Source organism: Lycium ferocissimum, chromosome 1 (genome assembly GCF_029784015.1).
Source record: "Lycium ferocissimum isolate CSIRO_LF1 chromosome 1, AGI_CSIRO_Lferr_CH_V1, whole genome shotgun sequence".
Classification (NCBI taxonomy): domain Eukaryota; kingdom Viridiplantae; phylum Streptophyta; class Magnoliopsida; order Solanales; family Solanaceae; genus Lycium; species Lycium ferocissimum.
This window is the reverse complement of record NC_081342.1, coordinates 15843502-15871053: the sequence shown is the minus strand read 5'-3', so window position 1 is coordinate 15871053 and position 27552 is coordinate 15843502. Positions and strand designations below refer to the sequence as shown.

General features: G+C 33.6%; 2 protein-coding genes and 1 long non-coding RNA gene across 8 annotated transcripts; 2 read left to right on the top strand and 1 right to left on the bottom strand.

Annotated features, from left to right (window-relative positions):
* The first annotated feature begins 9084 nt into the window (after nucleotides 1-9084).
* On the top strand, nucleotides 9085-13059 carry LOC132050089 (B3 domain-containing transcription factor ABI3-like). Its single transcript, XM_059441146.1, has 6 exons — nucleotides 9085-11609; nucleotides 11862-11954; nucleotides 12061-12161; nucleotides 12295-12341; nucleotides 12612-12688; nucleotides 12794-13059. The coding sequence occupies exons 1-6, from the start codon at nucleotides 9987-9989 to the stop codon at nucleotides 12926-12928; spliced, it is 2076 nt and encodes a 691-aa protein (XP_059297129.1). The 5' UTR covers nucleotides 9085-9986; the 3' UTR covers nucleotides 12929-13059.
* A 3922-nt stretch (nucleotides 13060-16981) lies between these two features.
* Nucleotides 16982-20209, top strand: LOC132050079 (uncharacterized). 5 transcript variants are annotated; one of them, XR_009413242.1, is made up of 3 exons: nucleotides 16982-17373; nucleotides 18310-18391; nucleotides 18767-20209. It is a non-coding gene; the product is annotated as an uncharacterized LOC132050079 (long non-coding RNA). The 5 variants fall into 5 exon arrangements; XR_009413233.1 differs by lacking the exon at nucleotides 18310-18391; XR_009413243.1 differs by lacking the exon at nucleotides 18310-18391 and having other exon boundaries at nucleotides 18751-20209.
* A 375-nt stretch (nucleotides 20210-20584) lies between these two features.
* Nucleotides 20585-21826, bottom strand: LOC132069154 (uncharacterized). 2 transcript variants are annotated; one of them, XM_059462616.1, is made up of 2 exons: nucleotides 21295-21826; nucleotides 20585-20807 (listed from the first exon to the last, which is right to left on the bottom strand). In XM_059462616.1, the coding sequence occupies exons 1-2, from the start codon at nucleotides 21774-21776 to the stop codon at nucleotides 20804-20806; spliced, it is 486 nt and encodes a 161-aa protein (XP_059318599.1). In that variant the 5' UTR covers nucleotides 21777-21826; the 3' UTR covers nucleotides 20585-20803. The 2 variants fall into 2 exon arrangements, with proteins under 2 accessions (XP_059318599.1, XP_059318600.1); XM_059462617.1 differs by having other exon boundaries at nucleotides 21375-21824.
* Between the last annotated feature and the right edge of the window lie 5726 nt (nucleotides 21827-27552).

Here is a 27552-nt window from a genome sequence, read left to right as displayed (position 1 = left end):
AATGGAAACAATCGTAGACCATTGTAGAAAATCACTAGAATTCACATTCAATAAAAACTTACTCTGATCCAAAATTGAAAAGAGAAGGATGAGAATGATACCAAACAATTTAATTGATGTGAAAATCAAGCAAGAACTGTGAAGTACACCACTGGAATTCATACTCAACTAAACTCTCATATCCAAAATCATAGTACAGAGAAGAATGTAAGATATTTTAACCATGGTCATGTCAGTAAAAAAGCAAATGGAAGTGAGCATACTTAGGAAAAGTCAATTTCAAGACAAGTTTTAATAGGAACACATTTTACACATTAACATACACTACTTGACCTCTGAACAGAAAAGACAAATAAATAAATACGAATTACCATCATTTACCAACTTTAAGGCATTGGCATTTCAAATCACCTTCTCTTAAACTTTCCGGATGACGCTTAAGCAGTATGCAGTCAAATCATACTTAAATTTTTAAGAAGAAAGCAATCATTCTAATTCTTGTCCTATTTTTAAGAAGAAAGCAAATCATTCTAATTTTTAAAATATATAGCAACGAAAAATATAATAGCGGAGCAACAGTAACATACCTTCAATATCATTTAAGCAAATATCAAACCAATTGCTATCATCTAGATCTATAGCTTGATTAAGTTTATCACTTCAATATGATCCCAATAGCTTCACCAGCAACTTTTGATCCCTCGGCTACCTATCAAATGGTTTAATGTCAAATTAGGTTAATATTAGCATGAACAACAACTAAAAATGTCAAAATTAGGTTAATACGATATTTAGGTTAATATTAGAATGAACAACAACTAACAAAATAACTATAAATGTCAAAATTAATTGCATGCAACCCAAATACCAACCAAAGCAGCGAAAATTTAGGAAAATATGAAACCTAATAGTTTAATAATACAAATTCCCTAAAATAGTAACTTTAACTTAATTAGAATTTGGGGACGAACATAGCTAACTGATTCAAATGCCAGAACTCGAAATTAATAGTTTGCATAATCAGAATACTTGCATTTTCTTGACAAAGAAAGAAAGTTTTCTCAAAATATCTCATTCATTAAGTGACTGATTTAGAACTAGTAATTACTTTAACGCCTCAAGATGAAATAGTAAACAATTGTAAACTCCAACATCTTATCAGTGACAAATTTACATGACAAAATTTGTATAAAATCTATAGAAACTCAGCAAATTGAACAAATTTGCATCAAATTAATCAAAACTTGTATCAAATCTATGAACAACCGCTAAAAATGTCAAAATTAATTGCATGCATCCAAATGCCAAACAAAGCAACGAAAATTAAAGCACTAGAACCCTAAAAAAATAGAAAAAAAGAAGAACAAAGTGATTGACTATAGAGCGATTCAGAGTTTAGAGCTATTACCATAAAGCAACTAAGAGTGATTTTGAGAATTTTGAGCTATATTGGGGAGATTAGAGTGATTTCGAGCTATATTGGGGAGATTAGAGTGATTGATTAGAGCGATTGAGAGTGATTTTGGCGAAAGAGAGAATATGTTGTGGAAGGTTCTAAATACGTAGAACCTTAATATGCTGTGGGATGTACTCTTTTTAATTAAAAAAATAGCAGCGGTTCAAACCGCCGTAATAATATTAAAACCGCCGCAAATAAAATTCTTAATATGGCATTTGGAAACCGCCTTATTATTTTGCTTATTGTGGCGGTTATAGAAACTGTCGTAAAAACACCACCGTAAGTAACCCCTTTTTTTGGTTTTTGTTTTTTGGTAGTGATTCTTTCTTTTGAAATGCAGATGGTTAATGTTCCAGGAGACCAATCTGCTGCTTTGACATAGCTTCGGAGAAGGAAACAAAGTTGCACATGCATTAGCAAAGGAAGCAACTTAGCAGAAGCCAAGGCTGTTCTTTTTTGTTTGAATTGGTGCATGAACAATAGTATGAGTCATATCATTCTCGAATGCGACTCTCTGTTGGTTGTGAATATGCTACTGGGAAAGACAATTCCTCCATGGAAAATGCTTGACACCATACAGGAGACTAAGAAGCAACCGAACAAGGCAATTACAAAATCCAACATTGTTACAGAGAAGCGGATGCCTTGGCTAAATGGAATGGAAAACCTAACAGATCGTCGGTCAATGGACTACCAGCTCAGGCAAGAGGCTCTTATAAATTGGATTTGGTTCATATGGCAAGTTTTCGACACATCCACAGGTAGAACCATTTCTTGTAATTTTTTGGGACATGTATTTGCCTCTGTTTAGCTGAGTTTTTTTTTTTTTTTTTTTTTTGCCTTATGGAAGATGTAGTTTTATAGTTTCCTAGTTTACAAAAACTCTTTAGGCAGTTACAGCTTTTATTCCTACTCTTATGTAACTAGCTTTTGGATATATATGGAAGGGACACGCCACCGTACGGCGTAATTGCATTTAAAAAAAAAAAAAAAAGGGAAGCTCCCCAATGTCCCGCTCTACCAATGTTTATCGTTTTGTTAATCCTCCATGTTTTGTTAAGAAGCTACTAGACAATGATATCAGTAGTAGTACTATTTTTAGGAAAGAAGTTGATGCTAGCTAGTTTTGGCAATCAAAGTGTCCTATGTGACACTTCTATGGTATGTATTGACTTAATTACGTAAGTAATATAATATTATTTTGAATGTTCAAAAAAAAAAAAAAAAAAAAAAGAGATACACAAATTGTCTTTCGATGTTGTAACTCTTTTTATACATAAAAAACGAAAATTCAAAAATGGAAGAATTTAATATTCTTTGCCAGTCCACAGACTATGCCTTTCGATCTACTCTCTCTGTCTCAAATTATCTGTCGTAATTGGTAAAAATAGTTATCTCAAATTATTCGTCATAGAAGTTTAAGACAAATTATTGGTCATAGAAGTTTAAGACAAAATTAATTATTATTTTTATTCACCTTTAATACTTATTGTTTTTGAAGACCACAAACACTTCAATTATGATATAATGTTATGATTGTTCAAAAATTATACCAATGAAATGGAGAGTAAAATAGTTAAAAACTCTTCTAACTAATACTCCCTCTGTTTTACTTTACTTAGCCCAAATTGACTTGACACGTTCTTTAAGAAAGTTTTTTTTAGGGGTGTAGTTTACAAACTTACCTTAGTAATGATGCCTTGAAACTCTAAATTTAACTATTACAGTAATATTTTATGTAGTTATTTAATGCAAAGGATAATATAAGGAAAAGTAACAAAACTCGTTGAAATGGACAAATAAAAAGAAAAAACCAATTATATTAACATAGGGATCAAGTAAAATGAAGTATCTATATTTATATTATAAAGTTAGGCATAAACAAGGTGATGTGATACCTCTCTATGGCCTTCATTCCCACTTATCTTTTTTCTCCTCTTTTTGGTATTTTTCTTCCTTATTCCTCTAAATAAAAATGTTTAAATATTAATTTTCCATGAATTTTCGGTTACAAATCCTTCATTATAATCTTAAACTAACATTAAAATCTACACAATAATGTCTTTGAGTCTCTTGAGTTTGACACGCTCTGAAGCCAAGAAATCCATTAATTATTTTTCTTAATTTTTTGACTTTTCCTTCCTATTTCTTCCATTTACGTGCTTTATTAAGAAAATCAAAGGACACCTCTTAATGACTCACTTAAATATGAATTAATTTTATCCTATTGATTGAGTCACTAATTAGATGGAGTTACAATTTTAGGTCAGTTACAAATTAACCGTTTTCATCTTCCTTATTTTTTCCTTTACCCCATATATATACGCTTTTATACACATGTTCCAGATCCCCATTTCTTGAGGACCTGTTATGGCGTCCAAATGGCTTCACAATTATGGTGCTAAATATGCTAATAGCTAGCTAGAGTATTGCTGTAGTTCTCAGGTTATATTGTTTAGTTACATCAATTAAGCTTAACGTACATTTTGTGATAAAATAATTATTTTTATTCTTGATGTGATTTTGTTTCTCCATGTTTTCATCATTTCACGTGGAATGTCATTCGAAATATTATACTCGTGTTGTTGTTTTTCATAAAGAGTGTCATTTGGTGATAAGTTTATATTTTGAAGTAATCTTGCTTGGTAAACATGTCCAACTACTTCCTGCTTCTTAAATTTATATATGTGATATTTACTTTGTAAACTTGCAAGTTATTTGTAGCCACACTTATGGTAGAGGAATGCCATTTCCCCTGGTCTCATAGGAGATTTTACTCCTACAAACAGGCATTGCCAGTTGTAATACAACTTATTCATATGTTACCTTTTCTAATGTCATGTTCTATTGTCATAATGCAAGTCTGTTCAAAATAAGTATTGAACTGCTTTATCTATATATCAGATTGTTTGAAGTCTCACATAATGATGTTGTTTTATCGTCTGAAATTTGCTTGAAGTGATTAATTTCAGTGAAGGTTGACAACATGAAAACAATAAAATTCATATCAATCCACCAAAAACAAGGCAGACGAGTACACTTCTTTTTATTGTATTTTTATTAGTTTATACTCTAATCTTCAATTTTATGATAGTTTTCTTTTTAAATGGAAAAAGGATTAGAGTAGACGTCTAAAGTGTCCATCTCTTGGATAAATATAATTTAGTGGGGAAAAAGCTAATCTTTCTCACCTAGCTTCTTTTCTTTTCATTTTCTTTCTCTTTTTTATATTCTTTTTCGTTATTACACCTTTTTCTTGATTTTGTTATTCTTATTTCTTCTTTGATGATTCTAATGTGATAACGTGTTCGTGAATCAACGGAAAGATGTTTCTCAAATAGACTAAAGCTTGATAGATTTTTCATCTCAAGTCTTATGGATTCTCTATGTAATTTTGTGTGTGTAGTATTTATAGGATAAGCTTCCAAATGAATTTAATATATCTGCCATTTTGAACAATTTTAGTATAATTATATGATTTTGAGGATGAAAATAAATCATTTTAGAATGAAAGAGCGAATATTAGGGAAGATGATAAGAAGATAGAGAAAGACGAAAGAAAAGTAAGATCGACATTTCTTTTCTTTTAGAAAAATGAACAAGTAGTAAGCACGGAAAAAAGAAGAAAATGATTAAGGGTAAACAAGGGAAAAGAAATGAAAATATAAAGGCGATAATTATATATATATAAAAAAAGATAAATACAATTTGATTTTGAGGATTTAGTACAATTTGATTCTACGCTTCTTTATTTTGATTCTTCCTTATTTTATAGTCTTATTTAGATCTTAAAAATGAGAAAATTATGAAAATAATCGCCATTATTTTCTAATGAAAGGGAAAAATTAATACTGATATAATTAATACTTATATACATATAGTAATGAATTTACAAAGTAATAAAAGTGTTTTGAAATTGTATATGTATGCACGTGAAATGAGGAAGATTTCTTGAATCTTTCCTTTGTTTACATGCTTTTTTAATAAACATTAAAAAGTTAGTTAATAAATTTATAATGTTCTCGTTACCGCGCGACGCGCAGTCATATTACCTAGTTTAAGTATAAAGAATAATCATAGATAGATAATTTAAGACGGGAGAGTATTTTTTTTTATATATACAATAAAGAATGAAAATGCAAGAATTCAATAGTCTTTCCCAATTATCCGTCATAGCGGTTTATCTTGACATTGAAATTGAATGAAGAGACCGATAACGGGAGAGTTTTTTTTTTTTTTTTTTTTAATACAATAAAGAATGAAAATGGAGGAATTCAATAGTCTTTCCCAATTATCCGTCATAGCGGTTTATTTTTGACATTGAAATTGAATGAAGAGACCGATAACGGGAGAGTTTTTTTTTTTTTTAATACAATAAAGAATGAAAATGGAGGAATTCAATAGTCTTTCCCAATTATCCGTCATAGCGGTTTATTTTTGACATTGAAATTGAATGAAGAGACCGATAACGGGAGAGATTTTTTTTTTTTATATATACAATAAAGAATGAAAATGCAAGAATTCAATAGTCTTTCCCAATTATCCGTCATAGCGGTTTATTTTTGACATTGAAATGAATGAAGAGATCGATACAGGAGAAAGTCGAAAGACATTACAATAATGAGATGGCAGAATCCAATACGCTAGGAAGCCCCTCGTGGCCCAAAATTCACGTGAACGAGGCACCGCAAAGAGGGAAATGACCACATTGTGCACGCATACAAAAACTAATCCCTTCCTCTTCACCAATCATATCTTCTTCCTTTCTGCATGGAACCAAAAGCTTTATTTTTCCATTAAAAAATTGGTCATAAAATTAAAACATTTCATCTTCAACCCTCTCGTGTCACCATACTACTCGTCTATCTCCTTGATGTAATTACTATCAGACTTGAGCTCCATCTCTTTGAGGAATTTTGGTTCAGTCTAAGCTTTGATTTTTGTACTGATTCTCTATTGGTTAAGCAATAAAAGGATGGTTGTATTATGCGTGTATTTGTAACATATTGTTAATTTTAGTAAATTGTGAGGAAAGGGAAGTGACACGTTGCAGCAAATGAAGAACTCCGCCGCTTCACCTACGAATGAAGACAAGCCATTGTGAGCAAAGAAATCGCACTACCATTACCTCTTCTCAACCAGTCGGTCCAATCCTTCATGCTTTAATATTTTAAGCGCATGTTATTTTGTTTTTCGTATTAATATGGTGCTGGTGATCCAATCTTACTTTGCTTTTTTTTTTGTTTTGTCAGCTACTTTGCTCATTTGATCGACACAAGTTATATTGTCAGTAATTTTGAACATCAAAATTTGAGCAGATAAAAAAATCGTCATTATTTAAATTTTATTTTTTTATGCGGTTGTTCCATATCGTTTCATATAACCATGATCTTTTTTATCTGCTCAAATTTATAAAAAAGAAGGGAAAATATTTAAAATGCACCCCAAAGTTTGGCCAAATTTGTAACTATGCATCTAACCTTTGCGGGTGATTTATTACCCCCCGCACCTACTTATAGTGTTTTATTGGCATTTATTTGGTGAGCTGGACATGAGCGTGAGGACACGTACAAGGAGCGCATAAGGTGCATATTAAACTGGGCTGACCCCTTTTTTTTTGTCACTTGGCCCTCCCAATGACTATTTTTTTTTAATCCCCTCAATTTATCAATATTGACCCATTTCAATACCACATTACCCTATTGAAATTCCATTGAAGCATAAAAAATTGAAACCCTAACTTCAAATTAAGGGATGGATTCAAGAAGTAAGTTACAAACTTGAGTAAGTTTCTCCTAAACTTGAGTAAGTTTCTCCTCTTCTTTCATTTTTTTTCCTTATATCTAGTAGGTTAGGGTTTCTAATTTCCCCCAAATTTTTGTATACATTAAGTTGATGTGTGAATGGATTTTTTAGTGTCTTTAGTGTAAAATGTGCCAAAATTCAAACCCCAAACTCAACGATTTGACTATAATGTGCAAAAACAAGCAGATGATGTGAAAATTTGAAAGGGAGTCGGTTCCTTTTTTTGGAGTGTTTTTCGTTTTAGTGTTAAAGAATGGGGCATATATTATAATGATAAGGGTGTTTTATTCTTTTCTCAGGCGCGGGGTGCACCTGACTTTAAAAAACTAGGGGTGACAGTTTAATGGCCAATAAAACACATTATAAATAGGTACAGGGGTGTAATAGGTCACCCGTAAAGGTTAGGTGTGTCGTTGCAAATTTGGCCAAACATTAGGGTTCTTTTTAAGTATTTTCCCAAAAAAGAATAGGGTAGGAGGTATATCTATTACAAAAAGACAGGATAAAGGATCAAATAGAATTATTACTCTCTCTGTTTCAATTTATTTGTCTAATTTTGATTTAGCATGGAGTTTAAGAAAGTAAAGAAAACTTTTAAATTTTGTGATTTTAATTTAAAGATATGTAGAATGTACCAATTTATACTTTTTAATCTTGTGGTCTTAAACATGCCACGTGGAAAGTTGAAATTAAAAAGTACTAAAAAATGAAAGAGACATTATTTTTGAAACACACTAAAAAAGAAAGTAAGACAAATAAATTGAAACCGATAAAGTAGATAATAAGCAAAAGAAAAAATGAGAAGAAAAAACAAGGTAACGAATCACACCAAACCACCGGGCATGCCAGAAATTTGTTCGTGACAAATTTGGAATAACGAAAATAAATAACTGCAATCACAAAACAAATATGAGCAAAAATCATTTTATTGAGAAATCTTTGAGTACAACTCCAAGTATCCCCTGATTCTTGTCTCCAAGTTGTTCGCCTTGATTCGAGGAATGAACATATCAAACAAAGGCGAGCAGTATAAGCCCTTCTCCGGCCTGGGAAAAGCAGTGAACTCTAGAAGCTAGGGCTTTGTTCACCTTTGGACACGAACACTATTCCATTCGTAGCGGAAACCCGCCGATCGTTACATTAAACAAGACTTTTGATCGTTGTATAACAATGATTTAAAAATACAATACAGTAAAATTTAAGTGAAAATCATAACAAACATTATATTTAAACCAAACACCACAATACTACTCCGTCCCATAATAAGTGTTACCTCAGCCAATTTTTTTGTCCCATAATAGGTGTCAACTTAGGATACCAATGCATATATTGACTAGTTTTTTCCATCTTTGTCTTTGGACAAAAAATGGCAAATGATGATGGTTGGATTCCCAATGTCAAAAGATGAACTACTTGTGCATGCTTTAATCATCAAGAAGATTTTTTTTTTTTTTTTTTTACATAAGGCTAATTTGGTAAACTTTACAGTTCATTATTAATTTATTAATATGCGTGTTTTTTGCTAAGGTGACACTTATGATGGGTACAGCGGGAGTAATTAGCAACCATCCACACAAGCTGTTACACAAATTGTTACTATATTCTTTTACCCATATTAGAAAGAGAATTGAGCTGCCTGTGTCATCAATGGTGGAGTAACGTTAATGTTCTTTTTCACCTTACAAAAGTGTGAACAGAAGAGCACCGCTGGCTAGCACCATTTAGATGACAACGTATGTCATATGGCGGAGAATACGGGAATATGTGTAGAAACAAACGGCACCAGGTTTTTGTTTTGGTGGTTTCTTCTCTCATTTTTGAATGTTTTCAAAACCACCCTTATCAGTTTATCTTTCACTCTCTCTGTCTTACATATTTTCTCTCTCTTACTTAACAACAAAGTTAAACCCCCTAAAAAAACCAAAAACTATTTGAACTTATCTGCAACAAAAGTAGCTAACTCTTATGGAACTTCCCGGAAATGTCGACAAAAGTCAGTAGCGATAATAAGCCGCGGTGGGTTGTTTTTATTAGTGAATTCTGACGAACTTTAGTTTGTTGTTTGGTGTGGGGTTTTTTTCACTAATACAGTCTACAAATGTTTGTCTTGTAAGAAAGATAAAAAGAGTTGTTGTTGTTCACAGTTTCATGACTTCTTTGGTTTTGCCTGAATTCTACTTCCATTCTCCACTTGTTCGTGTTTCCTCCGCCTTGGTTTTTAAACTACTGATTCTATTTAGAGTAATGATACAAAAATTTTAATTTCCCTTATATAGGTATCATCAGTACTTAATATTGTAAGTTGTTGTGCTTTAATTGAGTAATTTAAAGTGGTTGTGTATTTAATAATCAAGAACTAGAAAGAGTCGCTTTCACTATACTTGTTATTTTTATTTAAAGAGATACCCTAGGCCCTAGCAGCAGATGGTTTATGTTGCAAATCAATCCCACTTGCAGATTTGATAAGAAAGTGTAAAAAAGGGCCGTTTTGCTTCCTTTAAACCTAGCTTGCTTCCTTAATCAGTTACAAGCTACTACTCACTTCCTTATCCGTACGCAGAGTATCTCTGCCCATTCTCTCTCTAAATTTCTCTTTTTCTCATCAACCTCTCTTCTTCTTCTTCTTTTTTTTTTTGTTTTTGTTTTTTTGTTTTTTTGACCTTCGTATATAACGAAAGAAAGGCTCTTTTTTTTTTTTTTTTTTTTTTTTGTCTAAACAAAGATGAAAAGAGGATTAGAGTTTGATGGTAAGCAAGATTTGGAGGGTGGACTAGAAAATGTTATGGTTGCTATGGAAGATATTCAAAGCCAGCACCAATACCAGCAACAACCTACTGGATTTGAACCTATGCAGGAAGAACAAGTGATTGGTTCTTCTATTGTGGGTGACACAGATATTTTTCTTGATGGAGATGGTCATCATGTGCATAATCTTGATGTCAGTGACACTTCCATTTTTTCCACAGACTTCCCCCCCATCCCTGATTTTCCATGCATGTCATCTTCTTCATCAACTTCTTCAGCTCCTCCTCTTAATAATCCTTTTCGAACTTCATCTTCATCATCTTCAGCATCCTCTTCTAATTCTATCAACAAGAAAATCTTGTCAATGGAAGGTGATCTCCCTCTGCCCGAAGACGATGACTGCTTAAACATGATGGAAGATCTTGGATACATGGATTTGATTGATGGAAATGAATTTTGGGACCCTTGTACGCTTTTCCAAAATGATCAAGCTCCACAAGATTACAACATGTCTGAGTCATTTCAACTCTCAGAAAACGATAATCAAGAAAGGAAACCCGAGCTTGAAGGTGGTGATGATCAAAGTGATGGGCTGAGTTTTTTCCAAGGTAACGGTGAGCTGGCTGTTATCTTCTTTGAGTGGTTGAAGCAAAACAAAGACTATATCTCTGCTGAAGATATGAGGAACATTAAGCTCAAGCGTTCCACTATTGAAAGTGCTTCGAAACGCTTAGGGGGAACAAAAGAAGGGAAAAAACAGTTGTTGAAACTCATACTCGAATGGGTTGAACAATACCAACTGCAAAAGAAACGAATGAGTGAAGCATCATCTGATTCGCCGTGTCAATATCAAGAGTCTCTTCATGAATCAAACCTAAACCCGAACTCCGGTTTCCAGTATAACACAAGTGTTGCTCCGGATCCAAGTACTTGTTTCTATCCATCACCACATATGCCAATTCCCCCTACTTATATCCCTCCTCCCGAGCCCTTTTACCCAATGCCTATAAGCGCGGGGTTTGTAGGCGATCCGTACTGTAACGGACCTTCATTTACACCTCCGTTGAGTCAAATAGTAAATGGGAACATGGAATATCAAACCATGGAGTCTGCTCAATCCTGGCCTCCATCGCAATTCTCCCCGATGGAAGCTTCTCAATACAACCCATTAACTCCTGAGAATGATTGCAACATCGCCACAAATGCTAATCCTCACGATTTGTCCAGTCAATATCCTTACCAACTCTTCGATGAGAATGGCGAGAGAATGGTGAGGTTGGGCTCTTCTGCTACCAAAGAGGCTAGGAAGAAGAGAATGGCTCGGTCGAGGCGACTATCGTCACACCATTATCGCCACCATAGCCATCAAACGCAGCATCAGAGCCAAAGTAGTGATCTAAGTTTAAGGATGGTCGGAGAGAATTGTGCAATGGCTCTGGCTAATAATCCAGGAAATTGGGTATATTGGCCTTCTGCTGCTCCGGCACCAATGATGATGGTTCCACCACCTGAGGCACCACAACCACATGCTACGACCGAGAGGCCCGGGATGCAACCACAGAACTATCAGAAGCATGGTTCTGCGGACAAACGATCGCAGGTTCATTTCTTTGTTTCGCCACATTTTCGTTAGAGTTTAACTTTTGTTTCACGATTATGTCATTTAAAAAGTAATTTCAAGTAACTTTCCATAATAAATGGCCTTGTTCACCTGCAAAAAGGCAGGGAACCTGCTACAACAACAAAAAAAAAATATTGCACTATTATCAGTGTACATAACAAAGATTGTTTGACAAAAAGATTATTCATGTATGTAAGCAGCACTAAATTTTGTGTGGATGTTCTATGATAGGGTTTGAAAATGGAGAAGAACCTAAGGTTCCTGCTACAGAAAGTGCTGAAGCAGAGCGATGTTGGCAATCTTGGAAGAATTGTGCTGCCAAAGGTACATTATTTTTGTACTTATTTTTGCCGTCATGAATTTTGATCTATTTTCGTTTCAGGTTTTTAGTTAATATGATTGATGAATTCTTAATGTTGTTAATAAACAGAAAGAAGCAGAATCGCATCTGCCAGAACTTGAATCAAGAGATGGAATTTCAATTGCTATGGAAGATATTGGAACTTCTCGTGTTTGGAACATGAAGTATAGGTGTGTGGACTCAATTGATTGGAGATGGTCATAATTAGTCTAGTTACTTTTCCTTTACAAGAACACAAAATTAATCAATTTTTTCCCCAAATTGCTCTGCTCAATTTGTGAACTTGTTTTTTGGGTGTTTCAGATTTTGGCCAAATAACAAGAGCAGAATGTACCTTCTGGAGAACACAGGTAACAAGGACACCTTTTGATCCTGCTAGCATCTTATTAGAATAGATTTATTTGTAAGGAGTTAACTAATATCCGTTGAGAATGTACAGATTTTTTTAAGCATTAGTGGTGTGTTTTTTAACTTAGTTGTAGAAAAATATGACTTGTTTTCCCGGGTGAATAATCCATAGGCAGGCTACTTGTTGTATTTTCTATGACTTGATGGTGTAAATTTACAGTGTCTATTACTTAATTCCCACTTATAAATGTATCATCTAACATTTTTATCAGGAGATTTCGTACGAGCTAATGGACTTCAAGAAGGAGACTTCATCGTAATATACGCAGACACCAAGTGTGGCAAATATGTAAGTCCATAGTATTTATCTTCAAATCACTCAGTTTTGTTGATCACATCGGGTGTAACTTAATTTCCTGGCTAATTTCATTAACATTGTTGAATGATACATCAGTTGATACGGGGAGTAAAAGTGAGACAAACTGGACCAAAAGCAGAAGGCAAGAAACCAGCAAAGAAGAACGCCCGTAATTCGTCTTCAGCAGCTAATAGCACTCCAGTTGCACTGATGAAGCGACTTGTGAAATAGTGCAGCATCACAAAAAATTTCCACCCCTATGTGAAGGAATGAGCATGTCGGAGACTACTGTTCTTTATCCTACATATATGTATATGTAAAACCTGAATTTTCTGCAGATGGTCCTCTCATGCAAATACTGCAGATTGTATGTAAACTGTGTAATATGCGCGTTTTGGTAGCGGTCTTTTTTTGAGATCATTGAACACCATCAGTTGTGATCATAGATACTGTATGTGTACTGCCTGTACCTACTAATAAGTGTACCTTATCTTTAATTATATCAATATTTCTGTTCACTGTTGGTATGTGGTACAATCACTAGAAAATAGTTGAAATTGAATTGTTTAAATATTTGCGCTTTCCCTTTGAGTGACATGGGTTATAATTAGTTGCAGTACAAATCTCGAACTGTATTTGACACTGGTTTATAGAATTTTGGACGAGTATTTAGAAGGGAAAATTTCAGTTATAAACAATTTATGGGTCAAAATTACATATTCATAGCCCATATTTTAAATTACAAACCTACAACTCAACATTTCATGGCACAACTTGAATATTCACCTTTATACAACAATATACAACTTTATACACCTACTGTAGATAATTTATACACCTTGTATAAAAGTTTATAATACTGTATAAGACTAGTATACAATATTATACAACAATATATAACTTTATACATCTACTGTAGACAATGTATAAACCTTGTATAAAAGTGTATAATAATGTATAAGACTAGTAAAAATTGAAGAGGAAAAAAATGGCTATGGCGGGTAATTTTAAAAAGATGGGCTAAAACGGGTAAATATTTTGCCATAATTGACATATAGTGTAAAATTCCCTATTTGAAATGCATAAATGGCTTCTTCAAATCTTACTACATCAAATGCTACTTCGAAGTTGGGAAGCTCGAGTTCTTCTCCAAGTTAGGGGTGTCAAATAAAAATTGAGTTGAATTTGGAGGGATCAAAATAAAGACTCATATGTGATTAATTGCGATTAAAATACACCATAAATGGAGAGATTTCTCAACTTTTGTTAAATTTTAATTTTGTAATTTTTTTATAATTTGTTTACTATTTACAATAAAATTAATATACAAGTTATATTTTTATACAAGATATTTAAAATAATATTTGAATATGTTATATTTTTAATTTTAACTATATAATAAGTGTGAGTCATGGGTACGATGAAGGGTATTACGGTCATTTAATATGTGAGTCCCACTTTCTTATTCCGCTTATTTCAGTTCCTCCCCGTTTCTTCTAGAACTTAATTCTTCGTTCTCTCCTCCGAGCTCTCCCTATCAAACAACGATGGAGACTAAATTTGAGCCCTAACTTCACCTTCAAATTCTAATGATTGCCAATTTGGGTCTTTTCTTTCTTTCCCACTGTCTTTTTTTCCCAATTACGAACCCTACTCTCCCTTCAATTGTTTTTTCACTCTCAACCCCCCTCTCTCCGTGTTTCAGAATATTTATTTCCCATGTTTACAGTTTACATGTTTGTGTATCCTAAGGTACTTTTCGCTTTTCAATTCCATGTTTCGTGTTCGTTTGATATGTATATATTGAGTTTTCACTGTAGGTTTCTTTTTTTGGGTTAAGATTTGAGTGTTTTGGTTAAATTGTGGTGAAGATGGACGACCACAGCTATTAAAAGCAGTACTATGTGCTCCATTAGTAAGATCTACAAATTTGTAGTTACTTTCAATACTCTCATTCCTTGTTCCAATTTCATTTGTACCCTTTTCTTGATGACAGTATTTGTGGGACAATTGGCAAAGACTTATTTTTACGGTTCCCCAACTATTTATTTTCTTTCAGCCTTTCATTCAATCTATTCCCACTTATTTTGTAAATTTCTTTCACCATGGTCATCCAAAAAATATTTTTCTATTTTATTATAAAATTATTCAATTTTAATTTTATCACACAAGATCACTTTTAAATTTTATCCAACTATAAAATTTATTACACAAAAATCATTTTTTTATTTTTTATCATATAAAAGTCATCAAACTTCGCCAAGTTGAGTAAAAAGTACATTTCACTTGAATTTTATGTTGGGAAAAGGACACACAGTGGCCTTTCGGCCTAAAGTAATTCCACGTTTGGGCCTAATACCGCGAACTGGCCTTTCGGCCCAAAGTAATCCCACGAGCTAGTCAGCCCAGCAGCCCAAACACATTTTTTTTTTTAAAAAAGTCAGACTTTTTGTAAAGATAAAAAGAGTCGCCACTAAAGGCTTTCTACAGAAAAATCAGACTTTGTAATGGCAACTAAAGATCAAAAAGTCACCACTAAAGGTCAAAATTCATATTGAGCCTTCGAAAAATATTTCAAAATATGTATAATATGTGTATACTTATACAGTGATTGAGCTTTCAAGAAATATCCCAAAATATGTATAATATGTGTATATATACACGTTGATTGAGCATTTAAGAAATATCCCAAAACATATATAATATGTGTATAATTTGTAAGCATACGTTGATTATACATTTATTATACACATATTATACATGTTTTGGGATATAATCAATGTTGTATAGAATATGTATCACTACTGTATATGTATGATACATTTTTTATACGTATGACACACTTTCTATGCAAGCATGATACAGTTTATATACATATGCTGGAATTATATATACACTTTCTATACAAGAATGATACAGTTTATATACACTTTCTATACAAGAATCATACAGTTTATACATAAATTATACAACAACGATACATTTTCTATAATTATGTATGGAATATGTATAATATGTGAATCAGTAGTGTATAATCAATGTATAATAACATAGTAATATATAATATATGTATCATTACTGAGTATACGTTGATGATACATTTATTATACACAATTACACAACAATGATACAAAATTATGATACATTTTCTATACATATACGCTAGGGATACATATTTCATACAACAATGACATTTTTTTTTTTTACGTATGATACATTTTCTATACATATTTGATCTTTAGTGGCGACTAAAGTGGCCACAATAAGTCCTTTTTTTTTTTTTTTTTTTTTTGCAACTAACTTTTAGTGACTACTTTAAGGTCTTTTTTTTTTTTTTTTGTACATTGGCTGGGCGGGCTACAAATTGGGTTTGGGGAAACTTGGGCCATCAGGTGGGATTAGTTTCACCCGGTCGGCCATTTATGTCCTTTTTCCTTTTATATTTTGTTAAAAAAATATGACATGACTGTCACAACCCAAACCGAAGGGCTGCAACGGGCACCCGGGCCTTACTTGCCGAGCACCACCATGGCATACATCCATAAACTTACTAGCATGCATAAGTGGGCCACGAGGGCCGCTATGAGACAACTTGAATAAAACATAAGGGATACTCGACAGTAAACGACCCCAACATGATATATAGGAGGTATACTGGCCTACGAGGTCGACATGAACATCCAAACAAAAGATCTATATACATCACTTCTATCTACAAGCCTCTAAGTACTAAGTAGTACATAAACATCATAGGGTCGGGACAGGGCCCCGCCATACCCATAAACATGTGAACCCATCCATACTGACCCAAAAGGCAACTCCGGAGCAAGTCGAGTGCGACAACACTTTTGCTGAGCTGATAACCCACTGGGAGAACCGTCAACCTGTATATTGGGACCTGCGGGCATGAAACACAGCGTCTCCAGGAAAAGGGATGTCAGTACGAATAAAGTACCGAGTATGTAAGGCATGGAAGTAACATAAAGGAGACATAAGAGCAACATAGGGTAAGAGGGTACAACCTGTATATCTAAATTACCTCCGAGGGCCATGATATGTATAAGTACTGAATTTATGCATATATAGTGCCCGTTCATACATATATATGTGTCTCTAACGCCTATTTAGGCCTCTGTGGGCATCATCATCCTAGCCAACTAATCAGTGGTGTGTATATAACGCATGTCCTAGCCTCTGTGGGCATTATTATCATATGTATATATAAATGCATAAGTATGGTAAGAGTACATTCTAAGTTTGTCAGAGTGACGTAAGATCGTTACACCTCCGAACATTGTTATGAGACTAGCATCATTATCATCACATAACTCTATAGGACTCCCAAATCATGAATAAACTTTCTGGAAGCAATACTATTTGATCATGAGTCAACATGGAAACTTCTAGCTACTAAGAGTGGATTCGTTATGGAGTAGTGTTACGTTTAAGTGGGGAACGTGTACGCATCAAAGAATTGTACAAAAGGGACCATAAATTTTACTGCTCCTATAAACTTTGTCCTATTGGAAACGTGGATTACACTTCTCTTTGGAGAACCATGAGTAGTGCTTTAAACATTATTAACCCTGGGTTTAGTCAGTGCATTTCTCCCTCTCCTCTACCACTCTTTGTTCCATGGTCTCAGAAATTTTGCCTCGCTACTCCTCCCCTGTTTAGTGAGTTTTTCTACTTCCTTTTGCGTTTCTCTTTCTTCTTCAGTCTCACAGTGTCCCGCTTCACTTTTGGGTTTAGACTTTTGCTAGTATTAGTTTTGGTGTGTTCATTCTACAAATATCTTTCTCAATTAGATTTTATTTCTAATCATTGTTTGTTGGGTATTGTTCGTTTCCTCTTCTTTTGCTGAAATTTGTTAGTTTCCGATGAGTTTATTCTCCAAATTTCTTTCTTATTTAGACTTCATTTCTGTTCATTGTTTGTTGGGTATCGTTCGATTCTTGTTGAAATTTTTACATATATGTTAGTAATTTGACCTGCCTACTTGGAAATAGACCCATATTGTAGGAAGTAGGAATTTTTTTGAGGAATTTTTGGGGACCGAAACTTAATTCCGAAAGCAATAGCTACTTCAAGAACGCTATGAGATTCTAATTCATGAAGAGTACTAATTTAAAGCTCAGAAAATGATTCAGTTCAAAAAATTGCCAATTTTTTTTTTTTCATAAAGGAAATCTCATTTAAATTTCGTTCTCATTTATAAGGATTCCAGCTTCAATATGTGCTAATTTGCCTCCCTCCTTTATTCTTAATGGGTTGTTTCTCCGCTTTGACAGAAATGTCCACAAACAAGATGACGTGGCGCGTAGAGATCAACGAAAAACGAAGCACTGATAGAAATTTGAGACGTCGCACCAGACGTGCACCAATTGAAGTATTTTGAGAAATTGAGAATCAGAAAACGTATATGAAAGAATGAATATTTCTTTATGCTTGTTCGTGAAGTATAAAACGGTTCATTTGTTCCTGAATAACTTCTTTCAAAAGGGCTTCTGCTTCCTCAATAAATGATATTATGTGGAGGTGTCGTTTTCTCTTTTTCGTTGGCTATCCTGATTACTCTCCTCTTTTTTTTCGTCTTCTACTTTCAATTTCAGAGTTCATGATGAAAGACCATTTTGTAGTGAAAAATTAACGAGAAGGCGTATATTGATACGCTCAATGGACATGTCTTTCTAGGTAATTTGAAGGAGGCATTTATTTTGCATTATTGATTCCTAATAACAAGCTTTAGCTTCTTGATTTTTCGCATGATTCATTATTGGTGGACAATAACGGCAACTATATGTCCTTTTAATTGTAGTTAAAAAGAACTACAAATTAAGATTTTAACTCCATGTCTTTGATTAAGAGATGTGCGCAATGGATGAGAAAAGAGTTAAAAGAGACAAAACAGAAGAAAAACTTATGGAAGTGGTCCATGTTCTTTTATCCATCAATTGCTTGATTTGATTAAGTCGTAGTGTACTTTTTGTTGTTTTTGAATGGGTCATATCTCTTTTCCAGTGTTAATTAATGGGTAAACATCAAAATTCTAGAATTGATATTTTATAGACTTGCATGGAGAAAAAAGTGTGAAATCGAGGGGAAGTCCAAAGCACCAGTACAAACACCGGTATATGCATTCAAATTTGATTCCTTGAAAACTTAATGTTCATGGAATGGTACATTCATATTATTTTATAGACATGTTGATATAATGTTAAAAATAAGATATTTATGTAAACCATGATATTTTAATACTGTGCTCACAGGATTTATGAAGGCACATTTTAATTCACTATACAAGAAGCTTCACTTCGACATCATCCCGAAGTTAAGGTTGAAAAATCTGAAAGGTTATTTTCTCCATATGAAGTCAATAGAACCTCCTACATAGAAATAATGCTCTGCTTTGACCAATTTTTGTAGTCAAAAGCATTTAAAAGTCAGTAAATTGTTCAATTTGTTTTCCTTTTCATGTTCCTGTTAAGGTATTGGCTTACCTATTCGAAAATGCTTGATTATTCCGTTTCTTTCTTGCTGGAAGCTTTTAAGGGGAGCTGCATTTGGAGGAAAAGATGCAGAAAGAATGACTAAAATGAAATATAAGTTCAAGTAAGGCAACATTAATGTGAAAAGATCACTTTTAGTGTTCTTGTCGGTTGTTTAACCCAATGCATCTGTTCAAAGTTGACGGGAGAAGTAGTTTTGATTCAAAAGATACCCCTATATACATTTCTGGAGCTAAAGCTATGGACAACTTAAAGACTTCTCATTATATTTCACTCCTACTTTGAGACAAAGAAAAAGGAAGTTTATATAGCACAGTCTTGCCCCCTTTACTATTTTAGAAAGTCTTAATGTTTTGCTTGTCTATTTCCCCTTCTCAGGTGACAATCCCATCTTTGCTATACTTCAAGACAAAGAGATGCAGAGTTGAATTACCCTGTGCTACATTATTTCATCATGGTATGATCTTGACCTTATATATCCTGAAAGCTACTTTCAGTATGTGCTTTTATCTCATGTTTTCAGTGAATATAGTGATATGAAGTTAATTGATACTTCTCCAAGATAGATGACGAATATTTTATTTGTTTTTTGCTTTTCCTGAACAATACTAATGTATAGTGAAGAAGCAATCAACAGAGGTGTGAAAAAGAAATCTGCATGGAAAAGTGAAAGCTACATAATTGCTCAAAGTTCAAAGATCAAGAACTTTTTTTTTGGCAGCCACTATTTTCTTTTGGAGCTCTCTTTACTTTGATCTTTCTTAGCATTTTTAATACTGTAATTCTCAACTGCAAGCTGTGGACATTTGCAATTTTCCTCCAAAGCTCAGTGATGGCGGGGGCATTTTCTCTTGGTTATTGCTCAAAATTACAACTGTTAATGATCGTTATGTTTTATGAGTTGTTGAAGCATTTAGATTTATTTTGCTGTGTCAAATGAAGATACCAATGGATGAACCGTAATTTTTTGGTGATATTTATGCATTATAAATTTGATGATGAATATGACTTGTTATGAAGTAAAGGTATATGCAAAAGTATATCCTTTGGTCCTTGTTTGACGGAGTAGTAGATTTCGTATATTTTAACAAATCAAAGATCAAATTGCTGGGCGGTCCAGTGCATCGCACGGGCATCTCCTGCTAGTATTCGATAAAATAACGTAGGTTTGATTGACGAGTTAAAATAGTTGTGTTAATAAAAATAAGTGTATCATTAGCTTGTTCAAACTTAAATAAATTAAGCTGATTATATTTGTATGAACTGATTTTTCTCCTCCCGATTCAAATAAGGGATTAAACTGTGGAAGCTAATCTAAACATCATTCTCATAAAAAAATAAAGGAAAATTTGAGGCTATTAATGGAGTAATACAATAGTTATAATATTCTTTTATTAATACTAAGACTTTGACAGATATGTCAAATTTATTACAATAACACAACATTACAATCAACCAAAAAACACACACACACACACACACACAACATTACAAGTACTGTACCCCTAGAAAGGGCAATTAATAGCAAATTATCTAATACAAGATCTGGAATTAAGCAATTAAACACATCAGTTTTACTCCTCCTTGGATAGCTTAATCACCTGAAATTATTAATTAACAGAAAAAACATCATTAGCCACTGTATTGACGAACGAAAGAACCACTTCACTAATCAGAAAAATAATTTTAGTTAGAATCTCAGAAAAAGAAATATATAAGACAATTGACAGAAAGATTTTTCAAACATATACATGTGGAATTTAAAACTTGCAATAAATAGATCAAGAACAAGCATTCAATTTATACAGTTAAATAATGGTTAATATTGACACCTATTTCATTAATTCTAAAAGAGAAGAAAATGGACAATATCTTGTCTTCAAAGTGGCCGTAAGTAGTCTATGTCAAGGACCCCAATATTTTTGTTGCTATCCTTCTGGTCGTTTTTATATGTCACTTTAGCACAAAAAATTGTTCCAAAATATTTCATTTTAGAAATTATTATTTTTCTTTTCAAATTAAAATACAACTATTCCAAGGACATATATATCTTTTAAATAAGGGTGACTACTCAAATTAATAATATACCTTATATAAATGATTGTAGATCGTAAATTCTTAAACGAGTCTGTCAAAATCTTATGCGGTAGGTAAAAATTGTAACTTACTTGTAAGTTCCTACAAGGGCTATCGACATCACAATAAGCTTGAAGAGTGATCAAGACTTGATTATCCAAATCCTCAGCAAACTTATAGCAAGGGCAACTGGTACCGAGTATGCTCCTGAATGTTGGGCAGCATGCGTCAATTGAAGTTACATTGAACATGCACGTTTTCACCTGCTCTTGGTCACTAGCCGAGCAACTCGGTTTAGGGGGTGGAGGGGGTGGGCTTGGTGGCGGGGGTGGGGGTGGGGACGGGCACCATGGCCAGTGGAAAATCCAACACGGAATTATTTCTACCTCGTTACCGTCATCGTCCACAGTCACAGCAACTTCTCTCGCCACAACCCCTTGTTGATGGCTGCAAAATAAAATTGCAGCCACCATTAACATCATGAGCATCTTCATGGTTGCAAATTTGTCAGTGATAATTGGTTTTTGTCCTAGATTGAAGAGATATAACCCATCTATATATACAAAATAACCGTCGGTGCTATTACGGTAGGTATGGTTTGAATATTTTTCACATGATACACATTGCAAAAAAGTTAAATTATCCAATAATATTACACTACTGTTATAGAGTGAGTTAAGAATCATGTTTCACATGTTAACTAGCTTATTATCATTAAAATCAAAATCATGTTTAAAATGTTAGCTTATTGTCATTAAAGTTACAAGTAAAGGTATTTTGGACTTTTCAATGTATATGCTAGCTAGAATTTTGATTTTTTTTTTCTTCATAATTTTGAATCTTTAGAGAAGCTTTTGTTTCAATTTGTTCTTTATTTATACTAAAGAACAGCTAGACAATTTTGCAAGGGAAAATAGACAATTTTGCAAGGGAAAAGGGTCAAATATACCTCTCCACTTTTTTTTTTTTTTTTTTTTGATTAAGCACCGGGTGTCCGACTCTCTTTGAGCCCCGACTAATCCCGGGGGTGCACGAAACCTCGGCAAGGAGTTTCCCCGCAAGTGCACCACGGTTAATTCGAGTTTCCACGTCATGGCGCTCGAAATTGTTTGCCCGTCGGGTTTCGAACTTGAGACCTTGAAAGGGAGCACCCCAAGGCTCAAGTCAATTGCCACCAGGCCAACCCCTGAGGGTTCTCTCCACTTTATTTTATTAGCCAATTTTATTCTCCATTAGCGAAAGTGAATAAGTATACCCCTGCGGTCAACAAAGTTGATACCTGTACCCCTATTTGGATGGAAAACCCAACTCAATTTAAATTATCCAATTTTAAAAAAAAATTATCCAATTCCTTCCACGACCCGACCCGCCACGACCCAGTCATCTTCTTCTCCAAGAAGAATGCTCAAAAAAATAGAGCAAGTCTCCTTCGATTCTCAGTCAAATGAGCTCATATTTGAGATGCAACTTCCTCAAAATTCAGCGAACAAATCTCAACCACCAATTTCTTCAAACAAAACATTGAATCAATCACATGCAGCTTCCTATTCTTTTGGTTCCGCCAGACCCATAATAAAGAATTTTGGACCTTTACGTATTTATGTAAAATATCTGACTTCAAGCATCAATTCTTTCCTTTTCACTTTTTTTTTTGTTTCATGATATAGATTATCGATTAAAGATCTACTGTTCCGATTTCAATATACAAATTTGAATCTTAATAGTTCTCTAATCACTATAGTTTAGCTGGTTTGATCGGCTATTTTCTTGTATCTTTTTGTTTTTCTGTCCAATAATGTTGTTTTTAAATCCTAGCAATGCACGTTTATGTTGTGAGCATAGAAAAAAACAAATTCTAACGTGTCACGCGTCAAATGTCCTATGTTAGGCTAGAAGATATCAGCTTAAGATTCAATGGTGATAAAAAAAATTCAAGGTTTGAAGAAATTGGTGGTTGAGATTTGTTCACTGAATTTTGAGGAAGTTGCATTTGAAATTTGAGCTTATTTGATTGAGAATTGAATGAGATTGATTCAATTTTTTTTGATCATTTTTCTTGGAGAAGAAGATGAAATCGGGGTTGGGTCGTGGCGGGTCGGATCGTGGAAGGAATTGGGTAATTTTCTTAAAATCGGATAATTTAATTTGATTTGAGGTTTTCCATCCAAATAGGGGTACAAGTGTAAACTTTGTTGACGACAGGGTATATTTGTTCACTTTCACTAACGGAGGATAAAATTGGCTCATAAAATAAAGTAGAGGGGTATATTTTACTCTTTTCCCATTTTGTAATTTCAAGCTTTTTTCTTTTAATTTCCTTTTGTTAAAATTAAACATACTATACATATATTTAAGAATCTTGCTTGAATCAAAAAAAAAAAAAAAAAAAAAAAAAAAACCACATACACACATTAAAGTTTAAACTCCTTAAGATTAAGCCCATGCTACGATGACTTGAACAAGTTTGCACTTGCTTGGACCTCATGGGACTTTTTTTTTTTTAATTTTCTTTTCTAGATAATTATATATGCGCTCCATTGGATATTTTTATCTTAGGTAGGTAATGTGAAGCTAATGTGGTGGGGCCAATGTTAACATTTTTAAACTTCTTTGGATTTGACACTAAATAACTCATGTAAATATAAAGATTATAAATGACATCCCCAAGATATGATTCGCGCCCGGAAATTCCACATTGGGGAGCAAAGCGCTCCCTAACAAAGGTGACGATGTACTCAAGGGGACTCAAACCCGAGTCTTATAGTTAAAAATGAAGGAGTACTTGCCACTCAACAACAATGGTAACGTTAATAAATTTCATCGACGGCCTCGACAGCATCGATTTAACGTGGGTCGGTCCTAGCTAACCCAGGGGCCACATTGGTTTTAACCGAGGGTCCGTTGGTTAAGTAAAATTCAATTAGCTCGATTTTATCTAAAACCCGGTGAATGAAATTAAAAATAATCGACGGACAATATCCATTTTTTAAATTAATATTATTTAATTTAATTTTTTAAAATATTATAAATTGATAAAAATTTATATTGAATAAACGGACTTAGTCAGTCGATTTATTCTCCAGATTGATAAACCAACAGACAGACTGTATCGATTATCTGGGTTTCTGCGTTTTGCTTTTTTTTTTTTTTTTTTTGCAGAAGATCAACGAACAAACCGACACAGTCCGTCAATTTTTGCAAGAAAATCAGATGCAGAAATCTGTCTTTTAAGCAGCCCACCTGCCAAAAAAATTACAATTGATATATACAAGACACAACCAACAATAACGCTGCCAAATCAATCATAAAAGAGCTAACATAACATTCAAATACCTTCGCCTACTTCACAATATCAAAAGCAATACAAAAGATCCATAAAAAAACATCTAGAAAGTCCACCAAGATTCAACCATACTAAACATTCAACAGTACCAAATAGTTTTAAAGTGTATCAACGTAACATATATCAAATCCTAACTAAGGTGAATCACCATCAAGTGTTCGGACTACATGTTCATTCTGTGGATTCTTCATCATCTGGGTCAGAGGGAGAATAATAGGGCACCTATGCCTTCCACATGCAATGCAGCTATTTACCTATGCCTTGAGCGATTTTACGATCTTGCACAGGGCCCTGTTTCAGCAACGCGTTCTGGTTCGGCTTGTTTAATGACTCAATTACGTATTGAATCGCATACAAGTTAGAAGAATAAAATTACTTATCTATTTCCCCATAATCGTCCCCGTTCTGACTGCACCGCAGTGTGCAACGAGCCACCTTTCTCGGATTTCCGGACTTTCTTTGCCTGCTCAACCTTTGCCTTAAACTCATCTAATGGCCAGTATAGGTTAAGTCCCATCCACAAATGATGTAGACGTCAATTGGGCTTCTTTCATTTCTTGCGACTTGCGAGTGTCGCCAAACCAGTCAAATAAACTCGCCCTTAACTTCTTTTGAAGTTTGTAGCAACTAACCTGTCGTGTTCTGGAAGCCATTTACACAATTTATGTAAACTAAATGGATAAAGTCAGATGAAAACTAAAATTAAAGTCTTACAAAGTAATGCAGTTTTGTACCTTAAACTCATTAAACATGGTCTGCCTCAGGGCAAATGGAGTGTTACCCTAGATAGGCTACGAATTATCATAAAGCCTCCCAACGACTTCCAGGATTTTTTGAATCCTCAGTAAAGAATTCTAACTTTAATGTCAAATAAAGTTTATATTCTTTCAAAAATTCAAGATTAATAACATTACAAAAGATATTTAAATAAATTAACACACTTATAGTCAATTTAAATTAAAAACCGACAAAAAACAACACTACAAGTCTCTATGTTTTCACAAGTTCACAAACACATCAATAACAAAATAAAATTTAAATAGACTAAGACATTAACATTGAACCTTAAATCTAATAATCACAATTAAATTTGAAGAAATTTAAAAGCTCTAAAATGGTGGATACGAACCTCAAATATGGGAGAGGGTGGACGTCGCTGGTGAGGGCTGAGAAGGTTGCCGGTGAGACGTGAGGGCTGCGGGTCGCCAGAATGTTGTTGGGTAGGGTGGGGGTTTTTAGGAGAAAAAAGAGAAATGGGGAAGAAGGCCTGGGCCGGGTTTGATTTAATTAGAACAATCAACATTTTTTTGCGCGGATTGCCCTTCTTTTGGGGTGGTCTTTAAATTTTGCCCCTCAAATTTGTGGTCTTTAAATTTTTAAAAAGCTTATATTTGTGAGTCTTTAAGTTGTCTTGTCGCTTGGAAAGGTGGGCGAATACATGAAGTTACGGGTTCGAGCCCAGCTCAAGCATAAAATAAAAAATAATTTCGCAAGGCGATGGGGGAGTGTATCTTTGGATACGGCATACTAATCTTTAAGAAAAGCTAAAGTTATGCTTGGATCAAACATAACTAAAATCTGCCCCATAAGGCGAATTTTTCCTAAGACATAGTTTAGTTATGCACGATGGAGCGAGAATTTTAGTTAAGGCATAACAAAATTATGTCCCCATAAAAGAAACTTTTCCTTATAAAAAAAATTTAAGTTATGCCTTAAGGAAAAGTTCCGCACTTATGGGTATACTTTTAGTTATGTCTTTGGGCATATTTTTTAGTTAAGGCATAACTAAAAAGTTTACCTTGAAAGTAAAAAAATATATATATATATATATATATATATATATATATATATATATATATATATGCGCCAAGAAAAGTCTGTATCAGACTTTTTAGGTAAATATAACTAAAAGTACGCCGGAGCATAGCAAAATTTAAACTTTGCCTTATAAGGCAAACTTTTAGTTATCTTAAGGAAAACTTACGCCTTATGGGACATACCTTTAGTTATGTTTTATAGAGGCGACACTTTTAGTTAAGGCATTACTAAAAGTTTACCTTGAAAAGTTAAAAAAAAAAATATATATATATATATATATATATATATATATATATGCTTCAAGGCAAGTACGCCCCCTCGGACTTTTAGTTAAACATAACTAAAAAGTACTGCCGGAGGGCATAGCGAAATTTAAACTCTGCTTTGCAATTTTTTTAAAAATTTTTGACTGAGCGGGGGTTCGAACCCGGAACCTATGGGTTTTAGCCGAAGGGCAAAATTTAAAGACCACAAATATGAGGGGCAAAATTTAAATACCACCCCAAAAGAAGGGCAATTTGCAGAATTGCCCAACAATCAACAGACGACATCGCTCAGTCTTCCCATTTACTCATTAAATGAGTTGACTACGTTTTGACCAAAAAACCGATATTGAGCCCGTTTGGATTGGCTTATAAGTTGCCTATAAGCCGTTTTTAGCTTTTTTGAGTGTTTGGCTGGCCAGCTTAAAGCCATTTTGTGCATAAAATAAGCCCAAAAAATAATTGGGCCCTTTTGGCTTAGCTTATCTAAAGCAGTTTATAAGCTGAAAACAGCTTATAAGCTGCTTATTTTAAGCCCATCCAAACAGGCTCATTATTAGTCGGTTATGATTTGATTTGATTATTAAATATTTATTTGGATATATAAATGTTTGAATTGCCAAAGCCTACTTCAGTTATTTTTTGGACAACTTTCATAAATACAAAATATATAAGAGTTAATTATATAATCTACAACTAATTTAGATATTACAAATTGTGCAACTTAAAGCTAAAAACAAGGAGATTATTGCTATAAATAAAAATCTAAAAATAAGGAGACTCCCTATATTAGTTAACATAATTAAATGTATATAAAAACACAATAAATGCTTACCTAAAAAAGCT